A 25,890-nucleotide genomic window follows, 5' to 3' on the forward strand; every position below is an offset into this window, starting at 1 on the left:
GCCCCTTTCCCGCGTTTAATATGACCCAGGCTCGAGAGTATGTGGATATTGAATTATTGAGAGTGGATAGCTTGACCTTTGCTAGTGATATGAATCAAACATTAGCGAGAGATCCAGCTGAAGAAATTTACAGGGGCCACATCTAATAAACGGAGGCCAGCAGGGTGAAGAGAAGTGCTGAGGCTGGAAAATCCAGAGATCCATTACCCAATAATTCATCTGGAGGAAAGGCAGCCCGGGTAACCGCAAATGCAGTCGATCCCGGGTGGAGCGGCAGCAGGAATGGGTGGGAGCAGTCCTGTGGGAGTCCTGTGGCTTGCTGCGATGTGCTTTGGTAGAGTGCTGTCATGATTTGTTGTGTTAAAACTATCTCCACTGCATTAAATACTGTATACAGCGCCGTGTTTTGATTTAGCTCTAATAGCAAAGCTTCAGAGTCTTATGTTTCCTATATTGTTGTCTATAGAGGGCTAGGGCTGGGCAGACAAATAAGAATTTACCCATCGTTCAGTTCATGACCTGAGAATTTAAATTAATATTGGAATTTCAAATTTGAATTGGAACGATTGGATGAGAAATGTATTGAATTGCACTTTTAAAAAGCACTGCATGTTTTTGAAAGAGAAGTCTCTTCTGCTCACCAAGGCTACATAGATTTGATCAAAATTGCAATAATGTAATATATGTTTGTAATTTCTTTCCTGGGATGGCAAAGCTACATTTTGGCAAAGCAAAAACTAACCGAGTCACATGGTCCTTCAGAAATCATTCTAATATGCTGATTTGCTGCTAAAGCAACATGTCTTATTTCCTGAAAATTTGGAAAACAGTTGTGCTTCTTAATATTTTCAAAAATGTATTGTTAATATTTGAATCAATTTAATTGGTATATTAAAAACTAATGCTTAACGTATCCGTTTTGTGGGTTATAATATTAAGGAATTATTGAAAGATACAGTATTGTTAAAAAAACAGCATTTACTAGAATTTCTTCAAATCTATTTGTGTAATTCTACCCTTTGCAGTTAGAATTAAAATTCTGTTTTCTGTTTGCAATCTCAGTTCAAATTCTCAATGTAAATTTAGCTTAAAATGCATTTTTAATTGTTAAACTTCAACTCTGAAGCCTGGTAGTGAGATATAGCTTGTGTTTATCATCAAGCATGTCGAGTTATACTTATGTTATCAGTCTCACGGTTTTAATGGTCGCATTTAAAGTCAAAATGCCCTGGAAAACAAGGATCTTGATACCTCTGTAAGGGCCAGTGATGGTTCATACCACACCATTCTCTCACCTTGGGTCACATAGTCCAAACACAGCTTGAATGAGTCAGAAAAAAGCAACAAATTGGTCTCATTATTATTATTTTTCTGGCTTCCTTAGTAAATGACATGTCAAATGATATCCTCTTGTAAACTTTATTTTAAATGTATGTTATTTTGTTTTATAATAGCTTCATTATTTGTCAAGGATTGGAGGGTTGTGTTTCCTGTCTGTGTCAAGCACTAGTTATATTTTTCTGGCTCTAAAATTAGTTCTTTTTCCAGAGACAGCAGGAGCAAATCCCCATTATACTGTTGCCAGTTTCTTTAACCCACTGAACATAGCTCGAATAAGACCCGGGGATATTCCTTCTTAAAGATGGCAGTCACAAACGATGCTGCCATTTACTCCTCATCTCATTATAGTCACTGACATTCATGCTTAATTGAGTCATAATGACAACAGATCGTATAGAATGAGATGATGTTTAATTTATCACAGGAACCTCAACTTTGTGAAAATCTCACGTAACCGCAAGAAATACAAGAATATGTTGTAAATTATCTTTAATGGTGTCCTTGTCAGAGCCGTCTTCCTCCTGGCCTGACAGTTGACAGACTCCAGGGACGAGGCGCAAGTCAGCACAGATTAGAAAAGCCTGGATGATAAACGGCCTCAAGTGTATGGCAAGACTGGCTTTGGGTGGGGTCAGGCTTGCAACATTGCATCGCTGCGTTTGGTTAACAGCCCAGTCTTGGGGGTCTTCCACCGCACAAACACAGCCTGTGAAGTATATGTACAACGGAACTTGTCCTAAGAGACCCTGCTCCTACTGGAGATCTTTATGGTCCTCGTAAAACCCATTGCAGGATTCTGCCTCCACTGTTACTGTAAGGTCAACTACACTGACTCCTCCTGCTGTGAAGAAATGCTGTGTGACATGGCTGGGTGTTTTAAGACATGCAGCCTGTATTTCTGACACTATCACTGGAACTAATGCATCATCTGATATTAAGCTTTTATAATACTGTACATATATATATATATATATATATATATATATATATATATATATATATATATATATATATATATATATATATATATGTATGTATAATATCTGTTTGTATACTGTGTATATTTATTCTGTATATATAAATACAAACACATGCATGTATATATTTAAGAAAAATGTTATGTTTTTATATTAAATGTATTTTTAGATAATATAAAAAATAAGAATATAAATATATAAATGTATATTCATGTACATATATCAAAATATGTACTGTATGTGTATGTGTAATAAATATACACAGTACACATACATATATTATGTAAATAAAAACCTTTATTTCGGATGCGATTAATCATTTGACAGCACTAATATTATATATATATATTTATTTTTGATTCTTTAACAGTTAATGTGTCTCTTCTTCTCAAACCGGTTGTATTTTTATACTATTATTGACTATAATAATGACCCAACACAAAGAGTATAAAAAATCCTGCTTAATATTAATTATGCACACCTGAATATAAGGCATTTTTTTCACTTTCCAGCCCTAGTTAACAAACATATATAATGTTTAAATAATTATATGTAAAATAATAATAGTTATTAAGATTGATATGGTTTGGAATTAGTAAAACGTTCTTGGAAAAAAATAAATAAATATGCATGCACTGTATATGTATATGGACTGTACTTCACAGCTTCTCTGACAATGATTCAATCATTTGTTGTTGTTGAATTAAGGGAAACATGTTGTCATGGTCTTGGCATTCGGCCGGCTGCATCACAGCCCGTGAATCCTGATCAGGAATGACAGGGATTGTCAGCTCTGCGCTACACCACATTGCGGCTTAAAATAGAGTAATTATGGCATTTATTCCCTAATGGAGAAATACAACATTTCTGTTCCTCCAAACTGTTTCTTTGGGCTTCTGTGGAGTCTCCATAGGGGATTTCAAATGTGGTCAGTGATGTAGAAATCTCTCAGTTCAAAACAAACCTGTTCACTCCTGCGGCGAGCAGCCAGGTGGACAGACGGTATCTGTGGCCATCACGCCTCTAACTGTTATTCATCTATCCATGAGTGATTGCACCGTCTTGATGTATCTGCTCACGGTTCAGTGGCCATGAACGAGAGGAGGCTGATTTTGTGCTAATGAGTTAAGTGATGACAACACAGTTAATACTGTTTGCTTCGGTGAATCTGACAATGAGTGTTTTGGTTTCCTAGATTCACGCAAGTCTAGTCCTGGACAAGAAGGTGTTTTTAGTACTCTGTTTTGGTGATCTGTCGGTCTACAGTCTTTAAAAAAAGTGTTCCTGAGAAGCAAAGATTCATATATTAGACTATCCCGAAAATTTCTTGTAATGGAAGTACATTTTGTTCCATATGCAGATTGTGCAATAGTTTCAAGCATAAAACTTGCTCCATTCATTTATTTATTATTATCTAAGCCAATTTTTGTGCAGTGTAGAGAATATCTAGTGTTTGTTCCAACACACTGAGGATGGGGTTTGCAATGATTCTGCCTCAGGGATTGTGTTTTATTTATTTGCAGGCAGTTTTAAGCAATGGGAGGCTCTTAAAGGATTGCTAAGGTTTAATTACAAGCTAAACACAGAAGTTAATTTCAAATAGTCCATCACTTTGTAGAAATTAGCAAAAATTGCGCTTAATAAGATTCTATGGTAAATTGCACACCATTTAATAATAAACAGACCGTATCACAAGTATAGATTACAACACTGTTATTGATGCTTCTATTCAGAGAATTCTGAAAAAGATTTATCATGGATTCCTCTAAAATATTAAATAGCACAATAGTTTTCAACATTGATAATAAGAAGAAATATTTCTTACCAAGTAAGCACCTGAAGGATGTAGTAATGTCTGTTGAAAATGTAGCTTTGCCATCACAGAAATTGCGTTTTAAAATACCTAAACAAAAAAAATTGTCATTTCACAATATTACTGTTTTTACTGTGATTTAAAAGTAGCCTTTGTTAGTATAAAAGATGTATAAATCGTATAAATATGAGCTGCACGTTCCCTTTTCCTTGCTTTATAGACTTCCATTGTAAGTGCAATACTGTAAACTAAATGTTTGCTTGATTCAAAATAATTTTCAGTGATTTTTGGACAGCACTGTTGGCCTGATGCTGTTGATCGAGGTTGGCTTGTTTTGAAACTGGAACCCTCCTTTAATAAACCATCCAACAAGTGGCCCTGTTTTCCTCTGGAGACAAAATATATCTTCTAGACAAATGTGTCAGTTCAGCATAGTCTAGACAGTTTGGTCACTATGCTTTTTATCTTTGTTATTTTTAATATAGGGGACAACAAAAGTGCTGGGCATGTCCAAGCTGAAGTTATTTTTCTATCCTCTGTTGTGTTTGAGAGCAGCATCTCGGAGCGGAAAGAGGCTCCGGACTGATTTCATTTGATGGCTCGTGATGTTTCGAGCACTCGACCGTTGTCTTGCGGCTGTGGATTTGATGATGAATCGTGATGGAGCCGTTTGTTTTCATCATGAGGGTGAAGATGGATGGATAACAGTCACGGCGGTAATGGCATGACTGATTCTTTCCCTGCACATACTGCACTACTTAAACGTGTTGTATTCCGGAGTCTTTTCACGTGTGCCCTGTTAGCTGGAACGTACATTTACTTGAAAATAAATTGGACAAATTGGCAATGCATTTCACATCTCAATTGTAACTGGTAGGTGGAGAAGGTAAAAGGTTGTTGTTTTTTGGTCTAGTGCCCTGCAGGAACAAGAGGCTGTAGCCCACTTTCCCCACACATTGTTTTAATCTAGCTGCAGCGGCTGAAACTCTAGCCCAGCAAGGGCTTAACATGAGAGCTTCATTCATCTGCTTCCAAGCTCCTGGCGTGCTTTTGGACTCCTCGCATGTGGAGAATGGTGCAGATCATGGCCATGGGCCGCTTACCTGAGAGACAACTGAGGTCCTGGTCCCACTGGTGATAGAGTTCAAAAATGGCTTGGTTTTGGGCTGAATCCAAATCTAATGCTGTTTTATTGTTTTCAGAGACAACATCATACTTCAAAAGCATTCCGATTCCCTAAATACTATAGGTAAATAACTAGAAGGATAATTAAGTGCACAGTAAACTATTACCCATATGCAATGTCAATCTTCAAAATGGACAGTTTTTGTACCGCCAAAATAAGTGCAAGCATCTGACGCTGGAAGCCATGCTCTTACATCCTGCCTCCACATTATTTGGAGGCAGGATGCAAGAACATTTTATTATTTTATTATTAAATGTCAAAATCATCATGTTGCAAAACTACAAGAAACCTTGCAGAGTAATGCTACAAAACATCTACAGCAAATTTATCTTTACTTAAAACAGTTTTATTACAACATTAAGCACTTTTTGCTGTAATTAAAAGCTGTGTGAGCCAAGCACTGTGAAGGAGATGCTATAAATACATGCAGATGACAAGAATATTATATTACACTGAGAGATGCTGGATTTTTACTGGAGTTATGATGATGTGCTCATTTTTTCAGAACAAGTTTATTACCCTGAGATCACCAGGATTTAGATGAATCGTGATCAAGCTCTTAAAAAAAAAATTCACCCACTAAAGTGAAAAATCAATCTTATGTCACTCTGGATTTATATAGGAACAACTTTAGATTCTGCTAAATATCTACTTTTGTTTTCATGCTTATGTGGGCGAGAAAAGATGACAGAACACTTTTGCAGGAATTATCACTAATAGGTTTGGTCTTAAAGCTGGTGCTTTTGAGTGCTGCGGTGTACAAATAATAGCACTAAAAGTCTGTTTTTAATTAGCGTGGAATGTCAAATGTTCAGCAGTGAAGTTGTTTCCACATTGCTCTTTGTGAAAACCCAGAATGCTTTGGCTAACCTTGCTGCCATGCTAGTGAAAGGCACCAGACAAATTGTTTTTGTCACTAAAGTGGTTTGCCCGTACCACACAATTTTAAGAGCAGCTGTCATTCTTTGCATCGCAGACTGCGAGCTCCAACCAGATGATCCAAACCACAGTTTTTTTTTATTGCATGTACCAGCAAATTTCTAACAAAACTGTTTAGACTTCAGGGCTTGCATTCCAATTAGTAAACTTTTATACGCTATTGTTCATGGTATTTATTTATTCATATTTTTATACCACTCTACATGTGGTGAAACAACCCTAGCCATGTTGTCTAACCCCTAGCATAGTAAATTGCATTAGATGAAAAAGAAACTCAACGTGACCGCGAGGGATACAGTAATTTAGCTTTTGCACGGGCCGAGCTGTTTGTGTTGAGCAGTAAGCAATGGATTCAGGAAGACAAAGATGCATTTTCCCTCTTCCGCTCTCCCCCACAGTCAGCTAGATTTTCTACCTAATGGGCATGAAAGTTGCAAATTGCAGCAAAATGGACATGGCAGGATAAAAAGTGTATTAAAGTATCGATCGGAGCAGGTCAATGGCGAACTGTAGCCCTGCATCAAGCAAGTCTGCTCTGCTCTTTTGTTTGCACTTTGATTCAGGGTGACTGCTTGTGTCCGGTATTGATAGATATGTTTAGCTATTGATCTGAGGATTTCTGTGGGAAATGCGCTATAGTTATTGATTAAGATGCGATTGTGTTGTTTCGAGTAGAGGAAAATGTCCCAAAAGAGAGAAAGCTGTCAAAAGGATTTATGATGTTGGCTACAATATATTTATGGGAGATAAAATGGATTCAAAACTGAGGGGGGAATTCACTAAGAATGAATTGTGGTCTCTGATAGTGTGGTTTATGTGCAAGTGCTGTCTGTGTTCACTAAAATAATTATGTGAAAATGCTCACTTTGTATGCTGTGCTATACAACATCGCTCCACCACTGTGATCCAGATACCTGAATTGGCTTTTTAAAATGCCGAAAGTGCACTTGACTACAGCGCATGTCTTGATATGTACATGATTGCTATACTACTTTTCTACCTCAGTTGATCACAAGAATTACTGCTGTCAAAAACGCTAGAAGAGAATACCAATGTGCCAATGATTAGCTGACACTGACCAGGAAAAAAGAGCATAGTTGTATTTATACCGTGGTCTGCCTGAATACTCTGATTGGCTGGCAGGCATGCATTAAAATTGTTGAATGCACAGGTAGTTCCACAGTAGTTGCTGTGCACACACACAAACTTGTTAATGCTTCCCTGTGACTTTTATTATTAAAAAAGCCTAGATACTACATTAGATCACTATGTTTACTTGTATTCATCAGCAACAAAAACAATAATAACATGATTTATTCAACAGTACTTCTCCCTGATTACAACATTGTTTACATTCAGTAGACAGCGTACACATTCCACACGTAAACAACGCTGATTACGTTGATTACATCTCCAGAATGGCGAAAGACGTAACTCTGCAAAAAGAAATGTTTAATAAATTATGTTATTATTAGGGAAATAATGATTCACTCAAGTCACAATTTGATTCGAATCACGATTTTGATTTCACGATTCGATTCAATTCAATTCACAATTTATTGATTTTTTTTTTAAGTGTGAAATAAAACTACAATTTAAAATAACTGTCTTCTATTGTAATACATTTTGAAAAGTCATTGGACAAAATGCTGCATGTTTCTTGGTGAAATTGAAATATAACACTATGATAATATACTAATATAGCACTTGCATATTATTGCTCTTTTCTTGGTTTTGATCGCTTCTGTTGTCCTCATTTGTAAGTCGCTTTGGATAAAACCGTCTGCTAAATAGCAAAATGTTAAATATAATGTAACTTTATGATTTATGAAAATAACAAAACTAAATAGAAATTTTAAAACAAGCCCCAAATCAAATAAATAACACAAATCAAACAAATCTCTTTTATGCACACAAAATAAGGCTTTGTCTGTGCTCTTTCCATTTAAAATTAGGCAGGCAACCACTGCATTTGAATCATGATCCAAACAAAGATGCTGCATACTGTCAGGGACCAATCAAGCTCAGTCCCATCCACCACACAGAGATCACTCTCTCCAGAGTACTAATCACCTGCACCTGTTCTATATCAACTGCTTCATCAACCAACACATACAATTCCCTCAGTAACTCCAGTTGTTGTCAAGCCTCCAACAGGAACTGACCTTAACCCGTTGTCTCCTGAGTCTCTGAGAGATCCTGACATAACATACTAATCTGAGTATCACTAGCCTTTGTGTTAATGTTCTGCTGTCTCCAGATCTGTTTCCTGATGTCCGTGATCCCGTGTTTTCCTGAGCTCTCTAAGGTTCCGTCCAAGTCGATTGCTGACGGTCACATCTGAGAGAAAGAGATTAAAAGATTGGAGACTGTGTGATTGCAACATTCCTGAAGTTAGTGGAGTTTCCTGCTGTTAGTTCCACACCGAGTGATCTTCCCAGCATCTACTCTTGAATTCACCAAATACTCACCTTGCACTCTATTCACTTAGTTGTGTTTGAACTCACTTACATATATCACTCACTTATATATATATATACACATATTGCACAAACGTGGCGCTTAATTATAAAAAGAGTCTGTTTGAAAGGACTGTAACAGTTGCAAGGTTGTTGTCAGATGCATCAGGAATCAGGTTACCCTCTGGTCCTTGATCCTCTGGCTGATCCAGAGACAGCTGAGTCCAGCTTTCAGAGTTCTTTGTGATCATACTTTCTTTTTCATTCATTCCTTTGCTTTCATCATCAGTACTACAGGAAATCCTGAAGGGTTTGTTCGATCTGCTGAAAGGGTGATTCTGTATTCCCAAATTCTTTTTAGTCCAGGTGTGTAAAATATTTCATATGGTGGTGTCAGTATTGCAGCGTTCCACACTGGTTTTGTGCTTGATTCGCAATCTGCAGTGCTGCAGATTTCTACAACATCTCATTAAAAAAGAACAGGACAGGACATACAGTAGTGTGTGTGTGTGTCTATGTGTGTCTTAATCAGCTGTCAGATGTGTCCATCTGAAGGAGGATCTCTATAATGAATGGTGAGCCATGAGAAGACATGGCAGCTTCCTTCAGAATGACCAGCATTGGGAGACGCTCTCTGATGGACATGCACTCATTGACCACAGTTTCACTCTATTTCCTAGACTTCTTCTAGGGGCTTAAAGAAGAACTTGTAGCTGGTAAGAATGGGTCTGGGTGGTCTTGCGACAGACAAGTAGTTCACTGGATTTGTCTGCAATTTATTTTGTGTGTGTTGGCTTTGGCACATTTTTAGAGTGTTGTTTTAACTTTTATCAGCTTGCATGTTTTAAAACCTTTTTAATGTATATAGTTTCCAGCCATGATAGCACATGGGAAATCAATTTAAAGACTGTTAAAATTCAGATCACCTGCTGTGTAAATGCTTTACATTTTTATATATATAATTGTAGGTTTGTGAGCCATTTTCATTCAAGTGTATTTTGTTTTGTTTTAATAATTAATTCAGCAAGGATTCATTAAATTGATCAAAAGTGACAATTTATAATGTTTAAAATAAATGTTGTTCTTTAATATTAACATTATTTATCAAAGACTTTTGAAAAAGATGTTTCACACCAATGTTGAGCACTCGTTTTCAAATAAATATTTCTTGAACAGCAAACAAGCATATTAAAATGATTTCTGAAGGATCATGTGACACTGAAGACTGGAGGAATGATGCTGAAAAATTCAGCTTTGTACCACAGGAATAAATGACTTTTTAAAATGTATTACAATAGAAAACAGTTATTTTAAATTGTAATTTTATTTCACACTTAAGCTATTGGTACTGTATTTTTGCTCAAATATTTACAGCCTTGGTGAGCAGAAGAGACTTCTTTAAAAAAGATAAGAAAAAAAAAACCTACCAACACCAAACGTTTGAATGGTACTGTATATATTTTGGCATTACCATATTTATTTGCATAATTTATTTAGTGAATCGCGTGCAGCGCAGCAGTGTGTGTGCAAATAAATAGTTTCATTATTCATGGCTTTGGTTTGAGGCAAGTAAACTAGATATTTTAAAGCTAGTCCACAAATTTCAGATGTACCTCTATATATCACGTTAGTATATCAAGTATGTGCCATAGACCAAAGTTAAACAAAATTTTATGCCAATATTAAAAAGTCTTGGTACTGAATGTGATGATTTCCTAGGAAAGCCCAGGAATTATGCAGGGCCACATTATTTTGGATAAAACGCGAGTACATGGCACTTTTACAGTATAAGCTAACCTGTGGATACTGTATTTCATAAGGCAAAAGTTTGATTACAACACTCAGTTCCTTATGTTCCTTGTCACATTGTGTTCGGTGTGCACCAACAGTGAGGTAGATGATTGTGCTGTTTTCTCTGCGTGTCAGCTAGAGTGACTGACACATGCAGTGTTCAGCTGGAGATAATGAGCTTTTTCACATGAGTGTCATCGCCTCAACACCTCCAATTCAAATGAGATGCTCGTCAGCCTCCAGAGGCCCAGCTGGAAAATGAAGGAGTCCGATCCCTGCCTCAAGAGTTATTATGTATTTTGTTGTGCCTTCTTTCTTTTCACATATCAAGTACCCTGTGGTTTGGATGGCAGTGTAGCGAGGACCAGGGCATCAGGTAGCATTCATGGGTGTTGATGCCACAAGCTGGAATCTCGTCAGCAGCAGGAAGGGATTAGGGAATTCAATCAAAGTGTCACCTGCAGTTATAGGAAAGAAAGGCTTGGGATTTAATGGGAAGGAAACATTCCTCACCGAACACCAGCAGGACTGAAAGAAGGCTAAGTAGTGTTTATGCAGAATACTTGATTGGGAAATATTGGTGATGTGATTTCATAAGGTAGATGAGCTCAACAAAGAAGATAAACTCAGATCTTTAAGCAGGATATTCCTAGATCTGATATTTTCCTGAGCCAAATGTCCCTGAGGTGCCCACTGAACATCATATCAAATTAATATGTTTAAGATTTAATTCTGTGTGCGAGTGTAGTGAAAGTCTACATCCATGTTGATATGGATGGATAGCTAGAAAAGCCTTGATGGCAGCGAAAGGGTTCTAATTACAATTCATTTGATTGAAGAAAAAAAAAGCTCCCAAGTTCGCTATCCTTGTTTGTATGGCCTAACAATTTGGCCAAAAAGTTATAATAATAATAATCCATTTTTAGTTCACTAGATGTGTCTAAGCTAGCAACAAAACTCTAAATTAAACATGCTCCGAGGTTGTATTTTCGTGTGGTGCTGTGTGAGTATGAGTGCGCAGAACCATGAACCTGCACTTGACCTGTCAGCACTGCGGCCAAAGAGCGCTTGTATTTACTGCTGCATTTCATTTCTGGACACTTGCTGTAATGCAGCACCACTCTTTGCCTTTTTTTTTATAGCTCAGTGGACTCATCTGGGCAGCCGAGACATAAAATACAGCTTTAATGTGGAGCGTTTCACTCTAGGAAGATGTTCACATGAGACGCCAGACTTTCATGTGTGATATTAAACTTTTAAACTGAGCAGAGCGTAATATTTCAAGAGGATGTCCAAACCTTGACAGATAAATGCAGTGTAAATCAGCTTAAGATGAACCATGTGCTGCACTGCACCGTAAAGCTCATTTATCTGTATACGCTCTTCCCTTTCTCCTTTCTCTCAACCCTCAAATACACTCAAGCATACATCATCAGATAATACCCACCTCCCCCTCTTCCCGTTCGTGTGCTTTTACAGTTTCCAGCAAAGCTGAGTGAGCACAACAACAGGAAAACAAAGTGCCTTCTCTCATTCTCTCAGTTTTCACCTCTGTCTTTGCTGAATCGAAAACGCAATAGACTGGCCTCATCACTCCAGAGTCTACGGTAAAGTTTCTCAGCAAACTAGAAAAGGAGGAATGACTAGATGTTTATATTTTCTGAAGAAAATGCGATTGAGCTGTAGTTCCAAACTTGTAATCTATAGTAAATAATAAAAAAATAATACAATTAAAAAGAATAGTCATATGTTTTTGGAACGGCAGTTTCTGCAGGTTTAAAAAAGTCTTAAATACATAAAGTCCTTGCATTAAATGTTGCATGCAGTGCAACCTTTCAGTTCACCAACAACTCCACTGACCAGTAGCCACTGAACAATAAGCAAATCCCAGCCGAGTCCCATGCTTTTTTGGGTCTCCTTGAAACATTTCCGGATTGGTCAATGCAATTTGCAGTGCATTTCTTAATTTTCATGTGTTGTGAGGATTTGCAGTGCTTTTGTTAATTTTCATGTGTTGTGAGGATTTGCAGTGCTTTTGTTAATTTGCATGTGTTGTGAGGATTTGCAGTGCTTTTGTTAATTTGCATGAGTTGTGAGGATTTGCAGTGCTTTTGTTAATTTGCATGTGTTGTGAGGATTTGCAGTGCATTTCTTAATTTGCATGTGTTGTGAGGATTTGCAGTGCTTTTGTTAATTTGCATGTGTTGTGAGGATTTGCAGCGCTTTTGTTAATTTGCATGTGTTGTGAGGATTTGCAGTGCTTTTGTTAATTTGCATGTGTTGTGAGGATTTGCAGCGCTTTTGTTAATTTGCATGTGTTGTGAGGATTTGCAGCACGTTTCTTAATTTGCATATGTTGTCAGGATTTGCAGCGCTTTTGTTAATTTGCATGTGTTGTGAGGATTTGCAGTGCTTTTGTTAATTTGCATGTGTTGTCAGGATTTGCAGGCTTTTGTTAATTTGCATGTGTTGTGAGGATTTGCAGTGCTTTTGTTAATTTGCATGTGTTGTGAGGATTTGCAGTGTTTTTGTTAATTTGCATGTGTTGTGAGGATTTGCAGTGCTTTTGTTAATTTGCATGTGTTGTGAGGATTTGCAGGCTTTTGTTAATTTGCATGTGTTGTGAGGATTTGCAGTGCTTTTGTTAATTTGCATGTGTTGTGAGGATTTGCAGTGTTTTTGTTAATTTGCATGTGTTGTGAGGATTTGCAGTGCTTTTGTTAATTTGCATATGTTGTGAGGATTTGCAGCGCGTTTCTTAATTTGCATGTGTTGTGAGGATTTGCAGTGCTTTTGTTAATTTGCATATGTTGTGAGGATTTGCAGCGCGTTTCTTAATTTGCATATGTTGTGAGGATTTGCAGCGCTTTTGTTAATTTGCATGTGTTGTGAGGATTTGAAGCGCTTTTGTTAATTTGCACGTGTTGTGAGGATTTGCAGCGCTTTTGTTAATTTGCACGTGTTGTGAGGATTTGCAGTGCTTTTCTTAACATGCACGTGTTGTGAGGATTTGCAGCGGCGTGTCTGTATTTGCATGTGTTGTGAGGATCTGCAACACTTGTGTTGTCAAACTGATGAAGATGTTTTCTTCATTGGCTGGTGTTTTTCCAATTTGCATGTGTTCTCTTAAGTTGCAGTGCGTTGAGCTCTCTCGACCACTGTAAAAAATCCTTAAATCAAGATACATTTACTTGACCTGCAAATGTAAAATGAAGCATTAAACACAATACGAGTTTATAACACATATTTGTCAACGGGGAAAAAAGGGTATCAAGAACTGATGTTTATTTAGTCAATTGACGGATATTTTATATTGTTTGAATCATAAACATCTTTTTTTTTTCTTTATTTAGTAAACTTTTTTTATTTATAACTTTATACAGCAGAGCCCGAGATCTGCCCATACACAAAAAAAACAATACAATGTATTGTTACAAAACATTATTACAAAACAGTATTAGTGGGATAATATAACATTTTAGCATTTCAGTAGGAACTAATATAAATGTATCTTGATTTAAAAATCTTTTTTAAACCGTCTGAAAGAACAGACTCACTAAAATGAATCAGACTTCTCTGCCTTGTATGAGGGAGGAGGGATATTGAGGTTTGGTCTTGCTCATTTGTTGAGCAGTGGAAAAAAATTAGTAATGTAGCATAACAAAATGCTTTGTCATTGGTTGTATTGAGCAGCTTGTTGGGGAAAAAATAGCTGTGGCACAAATGGTGTGGAAAAGTTTACTTACCAATGTTTTGAATACATTGTGATCGTTTTAGTGATGCAAGAACCATTAATTTCCTCTTTAGTTTTCCTCTTCTTGCTGTTGGGTGGGAGATCACAGCTTTCTCCCGTGGCGAAGCTCGAGTGCCAGTGTAAAGACAGGGAAGGCTATGTACCATGACTTTGGACAGTTTGAAGGGTATGGATGTGATATGTGCTATTGGCTGCTCTATAATAAGATTGCTGAGATCTGTGGGGAGGAGAATTTACTGGAGCACAACTCCCCCTAGGGCATCTTCATAGAAATCTGCTTTTCCACCAGCTTTTGGAGCATCTCAGCCAAGCTGCTTGGTTCCTATTGTTAATGAGCCGCTCTTTCACTCTCCTTCCCCCCAGCCTGAGCCACAATGCGCCAGAAGAGGCTAGAGAAACCTCAAGCTGCAGCTGATGGCAGTCCAGGAGAGGCAGATCATGACAGATGAACACTCAGCCTTTCTCGCTCTGCAGGCACTAACATGGCCATTTCATCCAAACCTTTTCCAGCTGAGAAAACCTAACATGACCCGGTCCACAGACACCTTCCTTACAGTTTAAAAATAGACACATGGATGCCTCTGTGTGCTTCAAAGACTTCAGACTGGTGTAGTACCTGACAAATGTTCTTTATGTGCATTTCCCAAATGTTTTGGTACACCAATGAGCGCACAGTGACTCATGATTGGTTCACATGAATATCTTTAACCAATCAATGATCAGATCATTACCGTTTACTGCATACTAAATAATAAGATAACTATTAATAATACAAATAGATATTTTGCATTTAAATTAAATCTTGAGTAAAACCAACTTGGCAAATTAATTGTCAAGAAAAAGATCTTAAGAATTGTGGCAGATTACTCCTTGTTCTGCATATGGCTGGTCAGGTTGAGTGTATTGCATTTTGGGATACAGTAAAAATGCAGCAGTTCATCTAGGTATTCTGTAAACACAGTACGAGTCATTCTGAACTGGCACACTCTCTTCTGAGAGCTAGCTTTTGATTTTATTACACTTATTTATAAACCTCTGTAAATAGCACATCATTCTCTTAATCTTAACTTCGAGGCAGTGTATGCCAGATCTCTATGATTTCACTGCACATCAAAGATGAATTTCCATGACACCGCGAAGGCCATGCAGATGAGGATTTATCTGATCTTATCATTTCCTTTGAAGAATAACCTGATCATCGTAATGCACCCCATATTAAATCTGTGGCCTGCAGAATTCACCTGCTTCCATCAGAACCCAATTTAACTGGCCTGCATTTTAACCCATTTCGTACCGAGATGCTTTAACTGAATAAACAGCCAGAAAAGTCTCTTTGATGTTCTTAAAATATCACATGGTATGACGTCATCCCACATTAAGAGAGGAAAATGAAATGTTCAGCATGCACCATTCGGATAATTAACGGTATTGTGATTTTAATTAAGGTGATGAGTGTGTGTTCGAATGAGACCGGGCTCTATATTTTTAGATTTCCATCTTTTCTTAAAATTATAGTGATAATAAATGAGATAGAAAATATATAATTTAGCTTAATCCACACAGTTGATTACTGGCTGTCAAAGTAGTTATATATATATATATATATATATATATATATATATATACACTGAATGTTTTTGAAATGTCATACCATCATCTTTTTTTTCTTCCTTTTTTTCTTCCTTTTTTTAAATATAGAATGTAGTAGTGTTAAAGTATGCAAATATGTATAACAATTTTCAATATACTGTACAGTTGACTATATTTCTACTAGATTTGCTAAAAATGTTTAATATACAATTAGAATGCACTGCATAGAACACTGCAGTATATAGCCCTCTATTTCTAATGTGACAAATGATCCAGAAGCGATAGAAACCATCTCCCTGACTATTATTTGTTGAGACTGCCAACAATGCCATTTTCTTCATTTCATTAATGTGAAATAATTGTATTTGAAACATTCATGCTCTGGAATATGTTAATCTACTATTTTCATATAACAATATGCAGGGCACTTCTGAACATTGCCCAAAGCAAAGATATTTGATCATTTGCCTCACATTATCAGAATTAGTCAAGCAGAAGGCTTGCATGGCTGAGGTGTAGAGTTGTCTGCTTGTCATCTGCCTGTGTTGGCATTATTTCTGCAATCAAAATGCATGCTGGGAATTAATTAGCTTGGCCTTCATTTAGCTGCCTCCCTGTGTTAATGTAGAGAAGTTCAAATGCAAAGGGTGTTAAAGTACAGTAGCATCGCGCCAGGACATCCACTCTCTGCGTTTTATCGCTTGATGAGTGGAAAATGTGTCGTGATGGGAAACGCTAGGAGGCTGTGATGGATCGGAATGGGGGGAAATTGGGGTTGTAACACAGATTAGCACAGATTCCGTACGCCCACAGATTCAGCTTCAACCTCAATAAATTCAGAAGCACGGCCTTCTCCGTCTCCAGCAATTTCTAATAGTCCATTCCCTCCCTTGTGTTATCAAGCTGATTTCCAAGTGGCTGCTTAGCTGTTAAACCGTTGCCCAATTCCAGGAATTTATTGGAGAATATAACAATGATTGTCTTGACGGAGCCTCTGAATCATCTCCTCTGTGCTCTGGATGAGATCTCAGTGGATCAAGTGGCATGAAACCCCCGACGCCCCTCTCTAAACCCCCAATCTACCTCTGCAACCTGCAGCAAAGCCAACTAAAGCCTTTCAGTCCTAACTATTCCTTGGCATCGGGCCTTAACGCTTCCTCCTCTCTCTTTGTCTCTCTCTTCACAGTATTGCTGAGTGTGCTTCAGGCAAATGGCCAGACAGAGATGAAGAAGGTGGTTGGAGACAACGCCACGCTGCCGTGCCACCATCAGCTGTGGCAAGCCGACATCTCCCTGCTGGACATCGAATGGATGCTGCATAGATCCAGCTCACGGCAGAATGTGGTGAGCGTGAGCACGCTTGTGTGAATCTGATCTCCCGCCACTGCGACATTGCGCTGCTGATGCTGGCCTCCGCTGCTCGCCACAGTCCCTGATCTGCAGTGCAGTGCTTTTTTTGCTGCTCGTCTTTCTGCAACCGGTGCTGCAATCAGCACTGTAAAAACTGCTCGCTTTTAATATGTCACTGCTTTGCCTCCTAACAATTACTTTTATGACCTAATGATGTGGAATTGGCCTGGGGACAAGTTTTACATTTTAATCTGGCCACGGCTCAAGCTGCTCCCTGGGGTCCTTCCTGACACAATATATCCAACATGAAGGGGTCAAACCTTTTGCCGATTGAACTTCCTGCCAGTTATGAATCATTTCAGTGCTGTTTTTCTAAATGGCATATAGCTTTTTAAGGAGAGAGAGAGAGCTAGTTTTTGATGTGCTTAGATGATCATTTTGGGGTCTGTCTCTCAAACCCTTTAGCTCCAAAAGCAGTTTAAACTTTGAAGTTCATAGTTATAGTTTATTTATGCACAACAATTCAAAAGGTTATGGTTTTAATAAAATGTATATTGTGTATATTAAGTATCTTGTGCTCACTAAGTCTGCATTTACTTGATCAAAAACAGTAATATTGTGAAATATTATTACAATTTAAAATAGCTGTTGCTTTACAGAATGAAGTTGAGTATCAGGGACACCGGAAGACAAATATAACCAAGTGAGGAAGGGCCTGATTCACAGTGACATAAGAGTTTAGCAGACTCCTACTTGAGGCTGTGACTCAACCCTACTGGACGGCGCCCTTAGCGCAAAGAGTTTCACAAGCCTAAACAAAGCGGTATTTATTAATATGCTGCATGTTTTCTCTTTTACCAGGTGATCACATACTCTGGCGGGAGGATCTATGACACCAACGAAAACGAAGCAAGGCGGCTGTCCCTAGCGGGAGACTATCTAAAAGGCGACGCCTCACTCTTGATCAGTGACCTCTCACTCAGCGACTCCGGAGAATACATCTGCAAGGTCAAGAACGGCGGGAAGTACTACTGGAACACAGTCAAACTCATTGTACTCTGTGAGTCTTTGGCCCCGCAGCTTGGCTTTAATTAACTCCTCTTGTAGGCCTAGGGAACGATAAAGACATGACAGATGCTTATGTCACAGAGTAAGGTGTCCAAAAATAGCACCAGGATGCTGTCCCTGGGCGTAGTGCGCCAGTCGTGCCCTGATCTTGGCGTGAAATGACATTCAGCGACTGCGTGACAATAAGAATGACACATTACGCATGGTAGCATGGGAAGAAGCATGTAGAAATGCACATACTTTACCTAGACACACTATAGTCAAACTTCCAAAGCACATAAATCGGTCTTAGTTACTCATTCAACATAGCATAGAAACATTATACGTCTGTTTTCACCCCATTGTTTCTTTTTATATTCCCTCATTCCATCTTAACCGCTTTACCAGCTGCTTAAAGACATTTAAGAGCACCACAAATTTACACATGCATTTGTATAAATGGTCCATGGCTTTCAAACGACACGTTCGATTCTGAGGAGCAAACATTAGCATTTGTCTTGTTCAACACAAAGTTAATGGCTTGGCAGAGATCGCAACTGCAGCTTCCTCTGTGCGCCGTAAGTGATCCTGACAGAGTTGGGAGATGGAGGGGACCTGCATCCCACTCAGCGGCTGTAATTGCATCCCCCCCCACGAGTGCCAGGGCAAAATTGTCCTGGCTCAGCAGATAGAGGCAGCAGGAGCAGATGCCGATGGCTGGGGTGGGCAGGAGCGGGGGGTCGAGGACCGAATGGTGAACGGGTTGTTTTACAGATTCATGTTATAGAGCTTGCTGCCATCACACTGCTTTTTAAGAGGTTCATGATGGGAGGAAAAATAGATATAAATGGAGAATGACACAAAAAAAGTGTATGTGTGAGTATACAGACCTGATTTTAAATACTTTAAAGGGGGGGTGAAATGCTATTTCATGCATACTGAAGTACTGAGTTTTTTACACTGTTAAAGAGTTGGATTCCCATGCTAAACATGGACAAAGTTTCAAAAATTAAGTTGTACGTTTGAAGGAGTATTTCTGTTCCAAAAATACTCCTTCCAGTTTGTCACAAGTTTCTGAAAGTTTTTTTCGAGTATAGCTCTGTGTGACGTTAGATGGAGCAGAATTTCCCTATATGGGTCCTAAGGGCACTTCTGCCGGAAGAGCGCGCACTCCCGTATAGCAGAGCAGAGAGAGGCTGTGCACAGACATTCACTGATCAGAGCGAGAGCGTCGCGAAATGTCACAAAAGAACTATATTTTCGGTTGCCAGGGCAAGACAACCCTGCACAGATTACCAAAAAAAAAAAAAAAAACAGCATTAAGGGACCAGTGGATGGAGTTTATTTTTACAGAGCATCAGACATGGGGACTTGTGACTTGGTGACTTGGACTCGAGTTGACTCGAGTCGCTATTTTTAGGACTTGAGACTTGACTCGGACTTGGAAGTTAAAGACTCGGGACTTGACTTGACTTGAGACACGATGACTTGAATGACTTGAGTGTTAATCACATCATGTTTTCAGTTTGAATATAAAATATATAAATTATTTTTTTAAATAAAGTTGATTACTCAGCTGGAGCGCAGGCTGAGAATAGCGTCGTGACTGGATCAGGACAGTATCATCAGTCATGCCCTCTCTACCTTACACACACCACGCCCACTTAAATCAGATATCACATCACATCAACATGTCAGCCTGAGAGGTACCGAGAGTCATCGCTTTTGTCTTCAATAGTTCGCGACTAAAAACGTGTGGAAAACGCTAGTCGCGCCGCTTTCTCCTTCTTTCCAAAGCGCTCGGGCAGAAGTGCTCCTGGGGCGTCTGTCGTTGCTAAGCATCCATGACACGCTCTCTCTCAATGGAGACGCGGAAATTTCAGCAAAGTATAAATGGATTTGCAGCACTAAACATCGCTCGCAGTAGCTCTGCTACTAAATTCGTTTCAAAATGGCAATCCATATACAGCTATGAACAGCTGTTCCTTCATCTTAGCTGAGCTTTCAACGTTGATACGGGAAAGGAGGAAGCTGATTGGTTAGTTATTGTCACATGACCTGCGGTGCGCTTGCGGCATTATGAAAAGTTTAGAGCTGCGTCCGAAATCGAATACTGCGTACTGGGTACTACATTTGAATTTGAACGTACTACTCGACCGTTAGAAAAGTACGTTCTATATAGTATGAATGTGGGTAGTATGAATGGAATTCGGACGTACTACATCCGCCATGTTGACATTGTCACGTGACATACGTCGTCACAACAGCGCGTAAATTTAAAGAGCCCAATCTACTGAGCGAACATCGGTGATGTTTTTCGTTTTTCTTACCGCTTTCGTCTGCGTTTTTATGTCGTTTGAATTAACAATTCAAAGCAGGCGTCGGTCAGCTGTTCGCAGATCATGCCTTCGTTGACAGCTTGTAAATCCTTTACTAAAATAAATTTAGCTTTTAATTTTCTACCTCAGAATAACAGCAGCTACAGCTGTGAACAGAATGACAGACTGGTTTTATGTAAGGATATAAAGTAATTTATTGTAATAAATAAATACAAATAAAATTACACAAAACGAACATATACATATATACATATATATAAAACTTGAATGAATGCTTAGACAAATACACACACACACACATATATACACATAAATACACACATCACAATATATACATAAATACATACATAATATATACATTATAGACAATATACACACATATATAAATATATATAGTTAGATATATCAGCAAAAAAATGTGTAACCTATTGAAATTTTATTCTAAAAAACAAAAACTACATATTTACAGACTGTGAACAGCATCATACAGGCTGCTGTCACTGGCCTTTGACATCCAAGAGCTGCATAACATTGTGCACAGAATGAGCAGGTCAGGTCTGTCATGGGGATTTTGAGGAGGCTGATTGCCTTCTCCACCACAGATGACCTGGAGGCAGTGGAAGCAGCTTTTCTTCTGGTAGCTGGAACAATAGATTGCTGTCACATACAAACTGAACCTCCAGCAAGTGAAGCCCAATGTTATTTCAACAGGAAGTGGTTTCATTCTGTTCAGCTGCAGGTCACCACCATGGTAAGTACCTTGATATCTTTGTTGTGTCGGGTCAGTGTATGATGCCAGGGTGCTGAAGAACTCTGGAGGCCTATCCACCTGCAGGAAAACACATCCTGGGAGATGGTGTGTGTGTCCTTGTGTGAGTGTTCATCTGCCTCATCACAGCAGACAGAGAGTCTGAACACAATCCTGCACAGCTTTGATTCAACACCAATGATGCTCGTGCACAGAACATTGTTGAGAGAGCATTCAGATGATGAAGACCAGCTGTGCTCCATCTTCTTCTTCAAGGCCCTTGAAGTGAGTTCCTCCTTTGTGCAGATGTTGTTGCATGCTGTGCAGTGCTCTACAACCTCCGTCTTCTGAATGAGGACATTGCTGATCCAGAAGTTGTGGAGGATCATGACGATGATACACTGGAACCCCAAAACACAGAAGTCAGCACAGAAGAGCATGTGCGGGACAAACGGACCACAGCTGTGTCACAGCAGACGACCGTGTGCAGCTCTTCAAAAACAGATTACCTGTAGGACAGTCGAACAGGTTAAGACTCTGCAAATCAGTTCATGTTCTCATAGTGCTGTTGTTTAAGCTTGTGTAAGTTGTGAAGGTCATTTTAAGACTGTCAAATCAAGATATACATATATTAGTTATTTAAGAAATATAAATACTATAAAATCACATAAATATGTATAAATACACATGTAAGTATTTAAATTTAAACGTGTGTGTATTTATATATACACATAAATATATTACACTCACAACTGGGAATTCATATTACAGTTGAAAATGAAAATTTTACAATTTGAAAATCTAGAAACATACCACATAACATATCATACCAACATATTTACAAGTTTAATTTTAAAATATGTATTACTTTATCCCTGGGTTATATTTTTGAATTCCATTATTTTTCACTCATTTTTGATTCCCAAATTTAAAGTCCTCATCTACAGTTACTGAAATTAAGCTGCTGAAGTTTATTTTCCTGACATTATTATAGAAACGTCTTAAGAAATTCCCTTTTGCTGTTGCTTTAAGCTCTATTATACTACTTTATGAAAATGTTAATGTGGTTTTGTCTGAAGCTTTGTGCTCTTATCCATGTAGAAATGAAAAATAAATAAATAAATACATAAAGAGAATAATTTGTATGGGTATTTCTCTAAAGTGTGGCACCCATTCTCAAGACAACATTCTTCAGATGTAAAAAAACAACAACTGGAAACTGCTACAAAATCAGTGCACACAACTGCTTCAAAAGTTATTTGCTATTAAGTACTTTGCAACTGACAAAATAGCAACTGGAAATACCTGGAAATTCATATTATAATATAAAAAAACAGCATAAATCAGTGATGATCCTAACATAAATACATGTAAAGAGTGTGTGTAGTTAAGATTAATTTTAATTTAGATACTTACTGAATTATTATTATCAATGTTGAAAACGTAAAACATTTCAAACACTGTTGGCAGAAGTGAAAAATAAATAATTTTAGGAAGTTACAATTTTGTTTGATTCCATGATGTATTTTACTGAACATGAGTATTTACAATGCAAATCCAAATTATTTTAATTTACTGACAGTTACTTATATCTTGTCTTTTAACTTTATTAAGATCAGATTCTGCAGGTAAAATAACAATATTAAGGTGACTTGACTTGGACTTGACTTGAGATAGCTTGTGACTTGACTTGACTTGACTTGCCCAAGAAAAAAATACTTGGGACTTACTTGAGACTTGAAGGTTAAGACTTGAGACTTACTTGAGACTTGCACATGTGTGACTTGGTCCCATCTCTGCAGAGCATCAACGGAGTTGTGCAAGTGTTTGTGTTTGTTCCCTGCATTTCGAAGATGCTTGTTTTACAAACAAGGCCCAGTTTGACGCCGGATTTGTGTATCGTTTATTTCTTAAGGATGATGCAATCCCAACGAAAAAGGGTCACGATCGTGTGTTGGAGCGAGTCGTTGCTAATGCTGCTCTCGTTCAGTTTCAGCCTCGGGATCTGATTCTGGATCATAAATATACGCTGAATCTGACTGTAAGCCATGGTTTGTTTTGGATGTTTTTTTCCTCACGGTAATGTCACAGCTTCCAAACGCAAAAGCCTACTGGCGCTCGTGATTCTTTAGCTCCGCCCACACGTCACGCCTCCAGCCGGTCGTGTTTTTCCTGGAAAAATCGGTACAGACTATCTTTCTCTTATAAATATAATAAAACGAAAGACTTTTTGGAGTTATGAAGGATGCAGTATTACTCTATAGGTACTCAAGATTAACAGGATATTGAGTGAAAATTAGCATTTCACCCCCCCTCCCTTAAATGCTTGTTCCATTATAATTTAGTTCTAATTTTGAAATATGCAGTGGTGGCCAAAACTGTTAGAAAACACGGTTTTAATTCAGTTATTTCTATATTTTGCTGTAGTGTGTCAGTAGGATATATCAGTTTACATTTCCAAACATAAATTTGGCCATTTATTGTAATAATCCAGTGAGATTTTTGTTTTCAGGAGTCTGACAGCAGCCAGTGCTCCACACAGAGATCTGATCTCATCATCATCAGTCTGTCTGGAATAACATGAAGAAACAGAACAAACTGAGACCGACTCAATCCAGAGGGACTGTGGAAACGTCTCCAAGATGCTTCAAGAAACCAACCTGCGAAGCTACAGTACTGTTTTAGGCACTTTTGTAAAAATGCTGTAAAATGAGGATGCTGTCAAAAATCATGTCATAAATAGATTTTCTTAATCAATTAGCTTCTATTAACTAAATGAAATTAACCTTTGGTGTGACTGCATCCTTTGTGTCTAAAGCAAATTTGCCCTAGGTGCACTTGCACATAGTTTTTCAGGCAGCTTTGCAGGTAGGTCTCTTGAAGCATTTTGGAGATGTTGCCACAGTTTTTCTGAATTTATTCAGTAAATTCACTAAATTATTCAGAAATATGCATTACCATGTACAGTTACTATTTAATATAAATAAAAAATAAAATAAAATGTATGCATTTAGCAGACGCTTTTATCCAAAGCGACTTACAGTGCATTCAGGCTATACATTTTTACCTATCATGTGTTCTTGGGGAATCGAACTCCCCCCCAACCTTGTGCTTGATATCGCAATGCGATAACCAATTGAGCTACAGGAACACTATATATATATATATATATTTTATTTTTTTTATTTTTTTATTTCCAGCTAAAAATCCTATTTTGTGAAATAAAATGAACAAGATTATCCAAAAATATGCATTTCCATGTGGATGTTTAATATTTAAGACTTATTTGTTAAAAATCAAGCTACTACACAAATATTGTGATATACATTTCAGAGGATTATCAAAACATTTGCATTCTGACATGGTTGTTTATCAGATTATCCAAATATATGCATTACTGTGTGGTTACATTGTGTGTTTTCTGTTTTGCAATGTAGTAAAGCCGTCTAAACCACGCTGTTGGATGGAAGGTCGTCTGCTGGAAGGAAGTGATGTCAGACTGAGCTGCAAGTCCACAGATGGTTCCGACCCAATCAGCTACAAATGGGAAAGAGTCTTAGACAATGGAAAATATGTCGGCAAGCTGCCACCTCTGGCCCTCATAGGTGAGCACATGATCATTTATGTCTTTAAGCATGAGGAAATTTGAATAATTTTTACCATCTGTTCCATATTTAGATTTGATGTAGGGGAAGATGATCTTTTGACTGTGACCTGTTGCCAATGTTTTAAATGCTAAACTGACTCGCTCTGCTCTTATCACTTTAATAATGCTTTCCCACGAAGAAAAAAATGCAGCGTTAAGTTTGTCTTCCAAGCATGGGGAGTAAATCATGTGGACATCTCCTCTCTGGAGGAGCAGAAAATAGATGAAGACACTACAGGGCCAATTTAACACCGCAAGCATTCTCAAATTAAATTTACATCAATTCCATCAGCACTTTTTACCCCACATGCTTCACTACCTCCCCAATTAGCCCCTCTTATGAGATCGGCTTGGAGATGTGACGTATGTGTAATGTAATGTGCTCTATACCCTTCATCAGGCTTTATGGAGAATTTTGCAGAACATGCTCTGTTCATTCAACTGTGCACTTTCAGTAGTTCATGTTAGTCAACACTAAGCAAAAGGTTGTAGGTTCAATACTTGAAGCTTGACATGTGACAGCATGTCCTAATCGGGCCCGTTTTGATGAACTGACAAGCAATAATTTAATGTCCTAACCAGCCATAAAAAGCAACATTTTGTTAAATCATTGGTTATTATTTATCATGTAGTTTGGTAATGTCACTAGACAACAAGAGCTTATTTGATACTGATACTAATATACAGCTACACTGTTATTCAAAATTTTTGGGTCAGTAAGATTTTTTTTTACTATTATTATTATTTTATTTGAAACTAATAATTCTATGTTTTTTAATCTAAAGATCTGAAGAACCCTGAGATTGTGACATTGAAGAATCTGACCAGGGAAAGCGCGGGTGTTTATAAATGCACCGCCAGCAATGATGTCGGAGAAGAAAACTGCACTTTAGAGGTCAAAGTTCACTGT

At 38.0% G+C, this 25,890-nt stretch overlaps 1 protein-coding gene across 1 annotated transcript in view; it reads left to right on the forward strand.

The window, feature by feature from the left end:
* LOC127965852 (CXADR-like membrane protein) overlaps positions 1 to 25,890 on the forward strand; it is a 54,047-nt gene that overhangs the window by 20,398 nt on the left and 7,759 nt on the right. The window contains exons 2-5 of the mRNA XM_052566542.1: positions 17,037 to 17,194; positions 18,062 to 18,260; positions 24,772 to 24,939; positions 25,766 to 25,888. Of these exons, the coding sequence (XP_052422502.1) occupies positions 17,037 to 17,194; positions 18,062 to 18,260; positions 24,772 to 24,939; positions 25,766 to 25,888 (648 nt within the window). The remainder of the gene's footprint in view (positions 1 to 17,036; positions 17,195 to 18,061; positions 18,261 to 24,771; positions 24,940 to 25,765; positions 25,889 to 25,890) is intronic.

Source organism: Carassius gibelio, chromosome B10, assembly GCF_023724105.1.
Source record: "Carassius gibelio isolate Cgi1373 ecotype wild population from Czech Republic chromosome B10, carGib1.2-hapl.c, whole genome shotgun sequence".
NCBI classification, from domain to species: Eukaryota; Metazoa; Chordata; class Actinopteri; order Cypriniformes; family Cyprinidae; genus Carassius; species Carassius gibelio.